This window comes from Mercenaria mercenaria, chromosome 19 (genome assembly GCF_021730395.1).
Source record: "Mercenaria mercenaria strain notata chromosome 19, MADL_Memer_1, whole genome shotgun sequence".
NCBI classification, from domain to species: domain Eukaryota; kingdom Metazoa; phylum Mollusca; class Bivalvia; order Venerida; family Veneridae; genus Mercenaria; species Mercenaria mercenaria.
In genome coordinates this window covers 40,934,610-40,950,470 of record NC_069379.1, presented here as the reverse complement: position 1 = coordinate 40,950,470, position 15,861 = coordinate 40,934,610, and the positions used below count along the sequence as shown (strand labels likewise).

At 36.7% G+C, this 15,861-nt stretch overlaps 1 protein-coding gene across 1 annotated transcript in view; it reads left to right on the top strand.

Moving 5' to 3' along the window:
* LOC123541740 (probable methyltransferase-like protein 24) overlaps positions 1–15,861 on the top strand; it is a 29,206-nt gene that overhangs the window by 10,380 nt on the left and 2,965 nt on the right. The window contains exons 2-5 of the mRNA XM_045327312.2: positions 6,208–6,311; positions 7,299–7,427; positions 13,457–13,531; positions 14,775–14,913. Coding sequence (XP_045183247.2) covers positions 6,208–6,311; positions 7,299–7,427; positions 13,457–13,531; positions 14,775–14,913 — 447 coding nt within the window. The remainder of the gene's footprint in view (positions 1–6,207; positions 6,312–7,298; positions 7,428–13,456; positions 13,532–14,774; positions 14,914–15,861) is intronic.

Genomic DNA, 15,861 nt, shown 5'->3' with positions numbered 1-15,861 from the left:
TGAAAATTTATAACTTATTTTTTATGACCAGAGTTAAGTTTTACTATTGATTTCTGCTTGTTTATCACAGTTTTTCATTGGAATTTGCCAAAATCAATCTACGATCAGGATTTAAAAATTATTGGAAATTATCGCGGATGTCCCGTCGTTCACACTTCTTTCGTGATTCCGCTAGTAAAAACATGTATAAATCAGATTTATAAGAAAAACATTGATTTGTGTTTTTCATTTAACACCTGCCATTGTCTTTTTATTCAGTAGATCTATAACAGTAAACCTCCTCACCAAATTACTTCAATCAACGATGACATATGTAAAGGCGGAGCTAAATAATTTTGCCGATAACATACGTCACGCATTGTACATCCAAAGCTGTTATTGGTTTATCACCTATCTAAATTAAAGTCAAAGATCCAGATGCACGTGGCAGCGGTGTGTAATGGATGCCGAATCGCTAATCCCTCGGTTGGTGACACGCTGTGTATTGTGTATAATGAACGGAAACGGCTGCGGGTAATATTGATTTTTAGGCTAGATAGAGAGAACTTTTTGCAAAGAAATACACATTATAAAAAAATACATGTGATTTTCATTTACACTGCCATTGTCTTTTTTTCATAGATTTAACGTAATCTCCCAATTGGCAATCAACTTGGAATTGTAAAGGCGAGTAAATAATCTTGCGAACATGTAGTCAAGGACGTAAAAGGAAAAAATAATGTCAGGAAAACAAGAACTTACAGTAAAATTTTTATTAAATGAAACATCACAAAATAAACCTTGACTTGTGTTGTTTGTTTTGCTGGTGGGTGTTCAGCCCTGAACAAATTAATGTCAACGATTCGACTTAATAATTCCGTGTGGCAATTTGTAATTCGTCTTGAATACATAGACTACACTTAAATAAGTAACGTCTTGGTATTATATTACAGTATTAGAACAATGTTTTCATACAGTTTGCTTTAAAATATTGTGAACTTCAAACAAGAATTAAATTTCAGACTGGTTTTCTGCTAAAAAAAACAAGGCAATCATAACACCCTTATACAGTCCATCTGAATATTATATAAATAATGGTTAACACTATACTTAAGGTCTATTTTTTCAAAACAGAAGACCATGTCTGGAAGTAAATAGCTACGTACAGTTGGTCAACTGTTACTGCTTTAGCTTAAAATAGCAATCAATACAGAAAGTCAAGGTTTAATAAAATCTGTAAAAAGATCCTTTGGAAGCAAAGAATGCAACCAATAATAATAATAACAGCAGACTCGGTTTGCTTGATGGTTAGCTTGAGTCTGTTCATGAGAGGTAATGAAATGTGCAACCGACTAAAGCCGAACTCTATTACACATATGTTGAATGGACTCCATTATCCCAAACGACAAGAAAATATAACAACACTGAATCCAAGTACGGGGAGATTTCTTACAGCTGCCACACGGCACTTAAAGACTGCTGTTGTGATAGTTAATAAAATCTCTAAAAAGATTCTTTTGAAGCAAAGAATACAACCAAGAATAATAATAGCGGACTCGGTTTGATTTAGTCTGTTCATGAGAGGTAATGAAGTTAAAAGTGTCAATTTTACATGTGGGAGTTGTAGGGGCTGGGGTAGGGGCTCAGTTTCAAACTGGAATCTGTCGGACCCCCCAAAAAAATGCAAATATGAGGGTCGCTTCCCGCTGGAATTGGTTATCCCCAATCATCTAAGGTATAAATGTAACCATAATTAATGCCTAAAAGGTGTGAAAAAGCAAGAAAATAATACGTGTAGACAAATAGTTTTTGGAGCTTGGTGAACAAATCCATCCTTGTGTTAATATAAACAATCTTCACCTCTGACCTCTCAGGCGGACTACAGCTGCATTCAAAATTTGACTAAAACATAACAAACATAACACTTAACTTTGTTGTGTAAAATTCATGTAGTGGCAATTTATTTTTGTTGCATGTTTTTGAAGATCGAACTTTATTTCATCAGACTACCTCAACTCTTCTTGAATTATATACATAATGTGGCCAGAGATGGCCTTGAAGTTTCATGTTTCATTGTTAATTTTAGAAGATAACGTTCGAAAATATTAGTTCTGGCCGATTTCGTTCTAAATACCTAAAACTGTTTAATATAACAGTATCAGCACGTCGCTGAATATGTGCAGCTTTTAGCGGTTAGCGGTCAACGTTATGTAAATAAACGACTTTATGTCCAAGACACTGAAAATGTGAGGTGGACACTACCCAAATGGACTCAAAACGTGAAGTATATTCACTGATGAATATGGAAAAAATTGTCTCTATTTTCAAAAAAATTTCTAACTTATATAAAATAAGCATCTTCTGGACAACTCATTGACTGTACCGATACCGTTCTTGCACTTACCTATGATTTATAATGTGTGTAGATAAAATACTTGTCTCAGAATTTAGAACTTTTAGTTCATTTTTGATGATCAATCATTATACTAATGAATTATACCGAGTTGCCAAGATTTGGACACTTCAGTTACCTGATATCGATCTGAAAACTTGAAAGGTAGTGTTACTTTCGATTTGGCATGCGGTGCGCTTGATTGACTTATGTTCTAATGTTTTTGACCGATATCCAATATGGCCGCTTCATTTGCATAATTTATTCATAAGCACAGAAGCAAGCGAGTTTGTTAGTGATATTGTTATAAATCATAAAATTCAAAGTATAGAATTTTTTTTTTTAATCTAACTTTGACACTCATATTTCTATGATATTTCCGCGCGCCGCCATTAAGATTATACTAACCTAAAACAGTGGACAGATAACACAAAATAATAGGCCTAAGGCGGGCATGAACAATCGCTATTTTAGTAAGTTATGCATTTCCTAACATGTATTTGATGCCTCTTAAATGCTTCCGTAATCCTAGCCTATCCTCACAGGGTTGTCTGGGATTACGGAACTTCCGTAATCTTAGAACCGGAGGCTAGGATTACGGTACCGTAATAGTAGCCACTGCCTATTGATTTACTCCAGTCTGTCTGTCTGTCACAAAGCTTGTCCGCACTCTAAGTCAAACATTTCTCATCTGATCTTCACTAAACTTGAACAAAATGAGTGACCATGAGACCTCGTCCAAGTTCGATAACTAGCCAGATCCGCCCAGGCACTTTCGAATTATGGCCCTTGAATTACTGATTGGATCCAGTCATCACAGCCATCGAGAGAAACTAGACATTTTCAAGCTTGTCCGCACTCTTAAGTCGAACATTTCTCATCTGATCTTCACCAAACTTGAACAAAATGTGTTTGACTATGAGAACTCGGCCAAGTTCGATAACTAGCCAAATCCGCCCAGGCACTTTTGAATTATGGCCCTTGAATTACTGATTGGATCCACTCATCACAGCCATCGAGAGAAACTAGACATTTTTCAATGGGGTCCATTCATCAAAGCCATTGGAGAAACTAGACATTTTTCAATGTTGCAGTTGTGGGAGACATGCGCTTTTCTCAAAAGCATCTCTAGTTAATATAGCCTATTACAAAGAATCTATTCACAACTCGAAAGAAAGTGAAAATTTGCAAGAACCTATTCACTTATAACAAATTTACATTGAGTGTCATCATACCTGTTAGAGCGAAAACCATACTTTGGAGAATTAACAAGAAGCCGGTGTAACGGTGACGTCGTTCACTTGACGGCCTTTAGTGTTTTAAGTCTTTAATACACTTCATTACTGTTTAACCTTTAGCCTGCTAAATTTCTATAATGGACTGGTCCATCATTCAGTTTTGGCAAAACCATTTATTAATCGAAGGATGTGCAGGCTGATCTTGGTCTGCACTGGTCGCATAGGCAGAATCAATTGCCGCCAGCAGGCTAAAGGTTAAAATATATTTTCAGTTGCATTACATTTTCAAATTGAAAAAAGAAATAAAAGAAACATGTGGGAACTGTTTACAAATATCTTACCACTGATTTGGAGTGCTCTGTTAGTCATGCAGACAACCAGTCTGCGGACTTCACATAAAACAGAACCGGAAGACATCGAAAAAATTGACTTGTAAAATACATACATACAACAAGGACAAATAACTATATATGCAGCATACCCATTCACACATTGCAGTACGTGAATCACGCACAAAATATCAAATGCACGCATAAAGTCACTTGTTGGTGGTACATTCACGCAGAGATTCGGAACTCCTATATCCAGCTGCCAAATCACTGTTTATTTCATCACGCACTTGACAATTGTTTGGTATGGTCTAAAATGCAGATCCAGTCTAGAAATGATAATTTCGTTTCCATCACCGAATTCTTCACAATAATTGTCAGCTGCATAGAGGGGTTTTGTAAGTGTTTTAGTCAGACATCACACAGGTTGTGTGCAAAAAAAGTATGGATACGAAATGCAAAAAAAGCATTTTAGCTTTCATGAACTCAGCAACAGGTTAGCAGTATGTTTTTTTTATATTTAACTGCAATTTTGATACACAATGCATATCTGTAATAGTTTGGGCATTTATTATTAATCGGCGATTTTTACCTGTCTTCAGTTGACTGTATGTTAATTCGGACAGATCGTGTTCCATTCACGAAATAGGGAATACATGGACCTTGCTGAAAACTTAATTATATTAAGTATAATATAGCGAGGGGTTGTTTGATTCAGAATTTCCTATCTTCACTTTGGAAAAACATTTAAAATTTTCTAAAATGATCTCATCTGTTATATCCCACCCACGAGAGATCTGCATTTATAAAAAAAAAACACACACCAAAAAAAAAACGTGTATATACAAATTTCAGTAGTTAAATAGAATAATTTCAGATCTGCCATGTAGTGTACCCCCAAATTTTGAAGTGTACCCCTATTTTGCTAAAGCAGGAGGTACATGTACCCTTAACTCTAAAAATGAGTGGGCATGCTGATATGGACTCTTACCGTCTCGGGTATTTTCTTCACCTATTATTAACAAATCTCATGGGTAAATTATGTGGCGATTCTGTAAGGGATGTGTCGCTAGTCACAATCTAAAATGTTCAAATGCGAAAAATGCATCCCAAAAAAATGGAAAAAAAATAAAAACATTAATATCATGTGATGCTACGTAACTGATGGTTTTGAGTGGATCTAATATTTGTATTTAGTTATACTTGTTAGTAATGGCTAGTGAAATGTGCTGGGTTGACAACCTTATATTAGCTGATGTTTTCATACTGTTCCATTGTGCCACAGTTTTTTAGCTAGCTGGGACTTTCAACAGGAATACCCTAATTACCTTAGAAATAATTTCATGAACGATGACAAGAGACAAGAAACACGTTCGTTCGCATTTTGTTACTAATTTATACCACATTACAATTATTCTTTAGCCAGCTAAAAAAATTTAATGGACTGATCCATCATTCAATTTGGGTAGTACCACTTATTATTCAAAGGGGTGTTCACTGAAAACTTACTGTCTGAACAGTGAACAATGCGGACCATGATCAACCTGCATGAATGTGCAGGCCGATCTTGGTTTGCACAGATCACATCTGTAGGCAGCATCACTTGCCAGGAGGCTAAAGGTTAAACAGATTCATTATGAATATTCAAATCAAGCCTATTTTTATGCCCCCGAAGGGAGGCATATAGTTTTTGAACCGTCTGTCGGTCTGTCAGTCTGTCCGCAATTTTCGTGTCCGGTCCATACCTTTGTCATCCATGGATGGATTTTCAAATAACTTGGCATGAATGTGTACCACAGTAAGACGACATGTCGCGCGCAAGACCCAGGTCCGTAGCTCAAAGGTCAAGGTCACACTTAGACGTTAAAGGTCATTTTTCATGATAGTGCATTTGTGTCCGGTCCATATCTTTGTCATCCATGGATGGATTTTCAAATAACTTGGCATGAATGTGTACCACAGTAAGACGACGTGTCGCGCGCAAGACCCATGTCCGTAGCTCAAAGGTCAAGGTCACACTTAGACGTTAAAGGTCATTTTTCATGATAGTGCATTCGTGTCCGGTCCATATCTTTGTCATCCATGGATGGATTTTCAGATAACTTGGCTGGAATGTGTACCACAGTAAGACGACGTGTCGCGCGCAAGACCCAGGTCCGTAGGTCAAAGGTCCTAAACTCTAACATCGGCCATAACTATTCATTCAAAGTGCCATCGGGGGCATGTGTCATCCTATGGAGACAGCTCTTGTTATGTCTGTGTTTTTCAGAAGAAAAACAGTGAGCAAGATGTTGGATTGACACTGATCAATTATGGGGAGATTTTTCTGAAACCTGACTATTTATATCCTGACATTGAGGAAATATTCTTCAGGTAAGACAGCTGGTGCAGCAATCTATTTTTGGGGGGAGATTGTTATAAGTATAATATACAGTTGTGTATAATTACAGTTGAAACTCAGTTTCTCCTATTCCAAGGGATCGAGCTAAATTTAAGAGGTAAGCGAAATTCGATTTAGAATATTTCGTGCATTTTTTTGGGACGGGACTTAAAAATATATTCAAGATAGTCGGACTTTGGAGACAGGCGAGTTCAAGATATCAAGTTTTAATTGTTTATGGTAAAGAAAACTGTCTCACTAAATTTCCGTTTGAAGGTTGCTGGCTTTGATTCACTTGCCTCTCACTGGCGTGGGTTTGAGCCTCACTCGTGGCGGTAATTTTTCTTGTGAGGAAGCTATCCAGAAGGTCCGTGGTTCTACCCAGGTGGCTGTCCGCAATGAAATAATGCATGGATGGGCACCTAGGGACTTCCTTCACCATCAAAGCTGGAAAGTTGCCATATGACCTATAATACTGTCGGTGCAACATTAAACACAACAAATCAAAAACATTTATGCATGGTAATTCGCCTCCTTGGAGCAACCAAGTGGGCGGACTGTGTGTGCGTTTTCAGGTTTAGCGTCTTTTTCAACAATTTTTTTTATTCATTTAAATGACGGTGCCTACTGGTAACAGTGAGCACAATGCTCGGCTTTATAGTGCAGCCTCACTGGAATATCAGACAGTAGACACGTGATATGATACCACACCCAGTAATGTTATACTGATACCAGTCCTAGAACTAACATATTAATTCTGAGCGCCAAGCGATGAAGCTACTCTAGTACCATTTTCATGTCTTTAGTAAGACGCCATCAGGGAGCAAACCCACAACCTTCGCACTAGAAGCTGGTGCTCTATAACTAGGCTATTGAGGTGGTGGTGCATGTGATTTTGAAATTTCTTTCCTGATGCAGTGCTTTTTTAATTGTTGTATGAAATACATGTGATTTAATGAAAGTATTGTACCTATTTTCAGGTACCTTGAAAAGAAGGATGTGATATGTGGTAATGATGTAAGGCTTGGCAGTCAGCACGATGGTGGGTGGAATGTATGTATGTCACCACCCTTCAGACTGAAGAAACCTTGCCTAGTGTACTCCTTTGGGTAAAATTTTTGACTTGATTATAGATGAAACAAACACTGTATTTTAAGCTCTGTTTTTTTGTGACAGGATTTTCACTGTCAAGGAAACAGTATTGTTAATGTACAAGCCCTTTTGTTTTAAGGTATTAGGCCCATAATAGAGTACCTTCTTTTTGAAGAGTATTCAATTCCTACCATGAACCTACTTTGACTGCAATTTTCAGGGGTGCGTAGGTTCAAACGCCACTGGGACCAAATTTTTTTTCCTTGTTTTCCATTTTTTAGTTCACCTGTCACAAAGTGACCAGGTGAGCTTTTGTGATCGCGCGGTGTCCGTCGTCCGTTCGTGCGTCCGTCTGTAAACTTTTGCTTGTGACTACTCTAGAGGTCACATTTTTCATGGGATTTTTATGAAAGTTGGTCAGAATGTTCATCTTGATGATATCTAGGTCAAGTTCGAAACTGGGTCACATGCCATCAAAAACTAGGTCAGTAGGTCTAAAAATAGAAAAACCTTGTGACCTCTCTAGAGGCCATATATTTCACAAGATCTTCATGAAAATTGGTCAGAATGTTCAGCTTGATGATATCTAGGTCAAGTTCGAAACTGGGTCACATGCCATCAAAAACTAGGTCAGTAGGTCTAAAAATAGAAAAACCTTGTGACCTCTCTAGAGGCCATATATTTCACAAGATCTTCATGAAAATTGGTCAGAATGTTCAGCTTGATGATATCTAGATCAAGTTCGCAACTGGGTCACGTGCCATCAAAAACTAGGTCAGTAGGTCTAAAAATAGAAAAACCTTGTGACCTCTCTAGAGGCCATATATTTCACAAGATCTTCATGAAAATTGGTCAGAATGTTCACCTTGATGATATCTAGGTCAAGTTCGAAACTAGGTCATGTGCCTTCAAAAACTAGGTCAGTAGGTCAAATAATAGAAAAACCTTGTGACCTCTCTTAAGGCCATATTTTTCATGGGATCTGTATGAAAGTTGGTCTGAATGTTCATCTTGATGATATCTAGGTCAAGTTCGAAACTGGGTCACGTGCGGTCAAAAACTAGGTCAGTAGGTCTAAAAATAGAAAAACCTTGTGACCTCTCTAGAGGCCATATATTTCATGAGATCTTCATGAAAATTGTTCAGAATGTTCACCTTGATGATATCTAGGTCAAGTTCGAAAGTGGGTCACATGCCATCAAAAACTAGGTCAATAGGTCAAATAATAGAAGAACCTTGTGACCTCTCTAGAGGCCATATTTTTCATGGGATCTGTATGAAAGTTGGTCTGAATGTTCATCTTGATGATATCTAGGTCAAGTTCGAAAGTGGGTCACGTGCCATCAAAAACTAGGTCAGTAGGTCAAATAATAGAAAAACCTTGTGACCTCTCTAAAGGCCATATTTTTCATGGGATCTGTATGAAAATTGGTCTGAATGTTCATCTTGATGATATTTAGGTCAAGTTCGAAACAGGGTCATGTGCGGTCAAAAACTAGGTCAGTAGGTCTAAAAATAGAAAAACATTGTGACCTCTATAGAGGCCATACTTGTGTATGGATCTCTATAAAAATTGGTCAGAATGTTCACCTTGATGATATCTAGGTCAAGTTTGAAACTGGGTCACGTGCCTTAAAAAACTAGGTCAGTAGGTCAAATAATAAAAAAACCTTTTGACCTCTCTAGAGGCCATACTTTTCATGGGATCTGTATGAAAGTTGGTCTGAATGTTCATCTTGATGATATCTAGGTCAAGTTCGAAAGTGGGTCACGTGCCATCAAAAACTAGGTCAGTAGGTCTAATAATAGAAAAACCTTGTGACCTCTCTAAAGGCCATATTTTTCATGGGATCTGTATGAAAATTGGTCTGAGTGTTCATCTTGATGATATCTAGGTCAAGTTCGAAACAGGGTCATGTGCGGTCAAAAACTAGGTCAGTAGATCTAAAAATAGAAAAACCTTGTGACCTCTCTAGAGGCCATACTTGTGTATGGATCTCTATAAAAATTGGTCAGAATGTTCACCTTGATGATATCTAGGCCAAGTTTGAATCTGGGTCACGTGCCTTAAAAAACTAGGTCAGTAGGTCAAATAATATAAAAACCTTTTGACCTTTCTAGAGGCCATACTTTTCATGGGATCTGTATGAAAGTTGGTCTGAATGTTCATCTTGATGATATCTAGGTCAGGTTTGAAACTGGGTCAACTGCAATCAAAAACTAGGTCAGTAGGTATAAAATTATTAAAATCTTTTGACCTCTCTAGAGGCCATATTTTTCATGGGATCTGTATGAAAATTGGTCTGAATGTTCATCTTGATGATATCTAGGCGAAGTTCGAAACTGGGTTACGTGCGGTCAAAAACTAGGCCAGTAGGTATAAAAATAGAAAAACCTTGTGACCTCTCTAGAGGCCATATTTTTCATGAGATTTTCATGAAAATTAGTGAGAATGTTCACCTTGATGATATATAGGTAGAGTTCAAAACAGGGTCACGTACCTTCGAAAACTAGGTCAATAGGTCAAATAATAGAAAAACCTTGTGACCTCTCTAGAGACCATATTTTTCAATGGATCTTCATGAAAATTGGTCAGAATTTTTATCTTGATAATATCTAGGTCAAGTTCAAAACTGGGTCACATGAGCTCAAAAACTAGGTCACAAATAATATAAAAAAACGACATCATACTCAAAACTGGGTCATGTGGGAAGAGGTGAGCGATTCAGGACCATCATGGTCCTCTTGTTTCTAGTAAGTTTTCACTTCTTTTAAGACTTGTTAATGATTTTTTGCATAAAAATGGGAAGAATCCATTTGATAAGCGATTTCTTGCTGTTCAAAGTGAATTTACCTCTGCAACAGAAGGGGTAGAGTTAGACATCTTTAAAAATACTGAGTTACATACGGTAAAAGTTCTTTATTTTGCCTTCAATCTTTAGATTACATATTGTGGAAGAAATGTAGGTAGGTTTTACTTCTGCCCGAAGGTTATTTTTGAATGAAGCGAGCATAATTCAAAACAGACTCACAGCATTCGACCTTAATTTTTCAATGTTGGAGTTAGAGTTCTGTCACATTAAACCCGTTTACTTGAGGCACCCAAAAAAGATGATATTGACCGTTTTATTTTAAGTTATGTTTACCAATAGTTTGATGTTTCTTTCATAAAAAATAATGGTAAAATGAATTCTCTGTAAACGTTTTAGATAAAGGTCATCACTTTGAAATTTGTCCCCACTTGAGCTTGAGGAAATACTATTAATTATACAAAATTTATAAAAACGGCACCGGGTAAAAGGTTTTAAAAATTTGCAACACAAGGTAAAGCACGATCAACTGTAAGAATATACAAACCAAATGCCATTTCTTAAACATTACTATTAGGGGCCTAATACATTAAAATCAAAATTCACATTGGATATTACATCAACTGATATAATAACGTTATATTTAATACTATGGACAGCACATGACATACATGTATCTTGACCAGTAGAAATGCTGGAAACTTATGAAAGACAATATAAGTTATAGTGTACTAAAGTCATGCTGGTGGAACACATATACTTCTTCCAATATACAGACTTAAAAAATATTTTGTTCTAATTAAGAAATAATACATGTATATCCCAAACAGTGATTTGTCGTTGAATAAAATCATTGTTTGGGGAATTATATCGTGAAGGCGCAGCCCGAGTGATAAAATAATGTGCATCTAAGCGACAATGATTTAATTCAGGAGCAAATCACTGAGATATATTATTTCATCAAGGGTTGTTATAAACGTCCTTGATAATCCATCAAATATTTGCCTGATTTCTGTTGACTTCTTTTCCAGCGCTCCACTATACCATCTAACGCTTATGACGTAATAATTGTGATGTCAGAAAAAATGAATTGTTGAATAAGAACTCACAGTTTTCAGCCTTCTTTGTTTAATAAGAAAACAATCGAGTTGTGTCAGAGTTTATGTTAAACTTTTCCCATAAAATTTGTTGAGAGCTGTAAACTTGACTATATTTATTTATCCCCCCACCAAAGGTGAAGGGGATATTAGAAATGCTCTCCGTCCGTGCGTCCGTCTGTCCGTCCGTCCGTCCGTCCGTCCGCAACGATCTTTGTCCGGACCATAACTCCAAAAGTACTTGAGGGATTTTCTTCAAACTTCATACACTGATAGAACACATTGGGAGGAAGTGCAGTGTGCAAGAACAATAACTGTACCTTGCCTATTTTTTGAGTTATTCCCCTTTATCTTATTTTCTTAAAAAATTTTGTCCGGAGCATAACTCCAAAAGTACTGGAGGGATTTTCTTCAAACTTCATACACTGATAGAACACATTGGGAGGAAGTGCAGTGTGCAAGAACAATAACTCTACCTTGCCTATTTTTTTAGTTATTCCCCTTTATCATATTTTCTTAAAACATTTTGTCCGGAGCATAACCCCAAAAGTACTGGAGGGATTTTCTTCAAACTTCATACACTGATAGAACACATTGGGAGGAAGTGCAGTGTGCAAGAACAATAACTCTACCTTGCCTATTTTTTGAGTTATTCCCCTTTATCATATTTTCTTAAAAAAATTTGTCCGGAGCATATCTTCTTCATGCATGGAGGGATTTTGATATGTCTTGACACAAATGTTTACCACCACGAGGCGGAGTGTCATACGCAGGAACCAGGTCCCTAGGTCTAAGGTCAAGGTCACACTTAGAGGTCAAAGGATACAAGAATAAAAACCTTGTCCGGAGCATTTCTTCTTCATGCTTTGAGGGATTTTGATATAACCTGGCACAAATGTTCACCACCACGAGACGGAGTGTCATGCGCAAGATCCAGGTCACTAGGCCTAAGGTCAAGGTCACACTTAGAGGCCAAAGGTCAGATACAAGAATGACTTTGTCCGAAGCATTTCTTCTTCATGCATAGAGGGATCTTGATGTAACTTGGCACAATTATACACCATCATGAGACGAAGTGTCATGCGCAGTTCCCTTCTTTAGAATTACTTCCCTTTGTTGTTACTTTAAATAGCTTTTATTGTAACTTTTTCATTACTAGTCGTAGGGAAAAATCGAGACCACTTTTCTGTAGTACAACAAACATGCTAAATCCAATTTTGAGGTGTATTTTGACCAGTCTCTTCCTGATAAAGATTTTTGTGTGGACTTGCAATTTTTTTTTTTTTTTTTTTTTTTTTTTTTTTTTTTTAACTTCCCTTAGTTGTTACTATAAATAACTTATATTGTAACATTTTTATAATTGACCCTAGGGAAAAAACAAGACCACTTTTCTGTGGTACAGCATAGATGTTACTCTCCAGTTTTAGGTGTATTTTATTAATTTTATTATATATAAGGTATCTCTACCTAGTAAGGAGTTTTTTTGTGGACTTTAAAAAACAAAAGACTTACAATGATTACTAAACAACCACAAAATTAACATTCCATTTGCAAATACAGCTGCCCGGTGGGGGGATTAGCCATGTCTGACATGGCTCTTGTTTTTATACTTTTTACACCCATTCCATAGCCAGAATCAAACTCCTATGCAGTGATCTCCATTCCTGCTACGCTCTCATTGATCACTGCCAACACAAATTTTTATCTAAAATTCAGCTAAGTGGACATTTTTATTTATGCATCAACAAAAGCTTGAAAATCTAAATTCGTTATAAAGTTTACCTACATTGTCTGGCTTTTTTTTCCACTTAAATTATAGTACCACTTTCTATCGCAAAAAACAGTTAAGGCGAACCCATTTCTTCGGAGTTTCATCCGCCATGTATACCGATCATCACGTGATGAGCAATGGTCACATGAATGTTGTGTTGGCAGTGATCAGTGACAGTGTAGCGGCAAGGGAGATCACTGCATAGCAATTTGACCAAGAATAATACACAGAGTAACACCTGGGTTAGTTTTCTTCTATCAAACCTAACAACTTCCTTTTTAATTTGAAATATGACAGTTTGACTATATACATAGAAAAATCATAGGGACTGAAAGGATAACACTTATAATTTAATTTTTTTATTTCAGTATCGGAAGTGACTGGCGTTTTGAAGATGATGTTTATGACTATTACAAATGTAGAGTTCTGGCCTTTGACCCAAGGTAATATTGCAGTACCTTTTTTCAAATCTGAAATCTGAAATAACTATTACTGATAACTATAGTATTGTATAGCACTGATAACGTACAGTGAATATTGCTATAATTTTGGTTATAATAATTATGTGGCAAGTTTGTTTAAGCAGGCATTTTTGACTGTTTGAATGCCACACAAAAAAGCTGCTCCAGGTTACTGTTTTACAGCTACAATAGGTGAATGTAATTTGTGTTGCAAGATTTAAGTTGTGATCAAATACCAAAGGCAGCTTTAATTTGATTAGTATAAATCAGATACTACATGCCCCTTATTAAGTTGTGATCAAATACCAAATGCCCTTTAAGTTTTATTTCAAATACAACATGGCTCTTTAAATTGTGATCAAGTACCACATGTCCCTGTTTATGTTGGGATCAAAATTTTTAATGCCACATGCTCTTAATATAAGTTGTGATCAAATACAACATTCCCCGTTAAGTTGTGATCAAGAACAACATTCGCCTTTATTTTAAGTTGTGATCAAGTACCACATGCCCCTTTAATTTAAGTTGAATGTGATCAGATATCACATGCACTTTTAATTTGACAATTCATTGAAACCTCTCGAGCCTGAACACCACTTGGAAGACTGAAACATGTTTGTTGTACAAATGTTGTTGTTCAGTCCAGAGAAATTGATTTACTGTGAAATCATTTTCATTCGCGTAGGACGAATTTTCACGTATTTCGCGCTAGGACCGATGCGCAAATTCAAGACCGTGCTATTAGTATCAGTTTATTCTATTTTTTCATTTCTAAAATTGAAAATGCGAAAATTAAAGTCTGCGTGAAACAGTCTTTTTTCACGTTTGCGCGAAATTTCATGCCAGCGAATTCAAATGATTTCATAGTATTAAGAATTTCCACTATCAGCAAAAAAAAATATTGGTCATGTTAGGGTGGTGTTTACTCCTCCGAGGTGATGTTAATATTGGAATTTTGGTAAATTTCATGTAAGCTATATTTAACAATTTCGTGGTCAGCAAACTTATTCTCAGTCAGTGTTAAGAATTCACAAATTTGGAGTGTTTTTGTTTAAGGAATAATATTTATGTGGAGATCAATGTTCGAGAGTGTGGGACCTTGCAGATATAGCAAGAATTAAACCCTCACAAACATTTCTGCTTTTACAGTAGTAACTATCCCAAGTGCCATCGTTTGATTTTCACAGGTCGATTCAGATATCGTGTTCTATTGTTTTTTTTTCAGTATTGGCAAGAAAGAACATAACAGAACGGATCTCATTCTGTTCAAACCGTACGGTTTAGGAGCGGTAACAGATCGTTTGTCTAATGGTTGGCGGATGAAGAGTTTCAGGCAACACATTACCGATGAAGGCCATTTAAAAGTACTGATCTCATGATTTATGTTTACATTTGATTGCATACAGGGATCGACAAATTCATTTGCGTGCTCGTAAATATGAATAGAAATCCGGCTCTGGGCAAGTGGAGCTTGCTGTAGTATTCGTCCTGCAGGATGAATGCAATTTTTGATTTGAGCGGTGCCATGAGAAAACCAACATAGTGGCTTTGCGACCAGCATGGATCCAGACCAGCCTGCGCATCTGCGCAGTCTGGTCAGGATCCATGCTGTTCACTTTTAAAGCCTACTGCAATTAAAATCCGTCCTGTACCATTGCGGTACTGCATGATACAATGTAATCACATTAGCTAGACACTGTACAGCCCAGAACAGAATTTTAGTAGTACCATTTTTAACAGACTTTTAAATAACTGTCTGGAAAAGTCGAATTTCAGGATGAGTACAAATTGTAGGCAGATTGTCTAGCAGGACAAATTGTTTTCAAAGAATTTGTTTAGCCCTAGTGAAGGTGAATTTTTTGCATCTAAAAAGTTGGAAAAACAAATAAAAACTGATATTTTCAAATACTTCTGTAAGTATGGAAACAAAAATGTAACTTAGATTTTAGCTGTCGGGGATAATTGAATGATAGGATGAGATCACATGTCAATAAGTGTTTATTTGAGTCATGCCATGAGAAAACCAACATAGTGGGTTTGCGACCAGCATGGATCCAGACCAGACTGCGCGGATGCTATTTGCTAACAATTTCTCTATTTGCTATAGGCTCTGAAAGCGAACAGCATGGATCCTGACCAGACTGCGTGGATGTGCAGGCTGGTTTGGATCCATGCTGGTCACAAACCCTCTATGTTGGCTTTCTCATGGCATGGCTCATTAATTTTTATTTTTTCAACATAGTAGCTATGTTTTAGCTCGATTTTTCGAAGAAAAAAGTAGAGCTATTACACTCATTGCCGTTGGTTAAAGT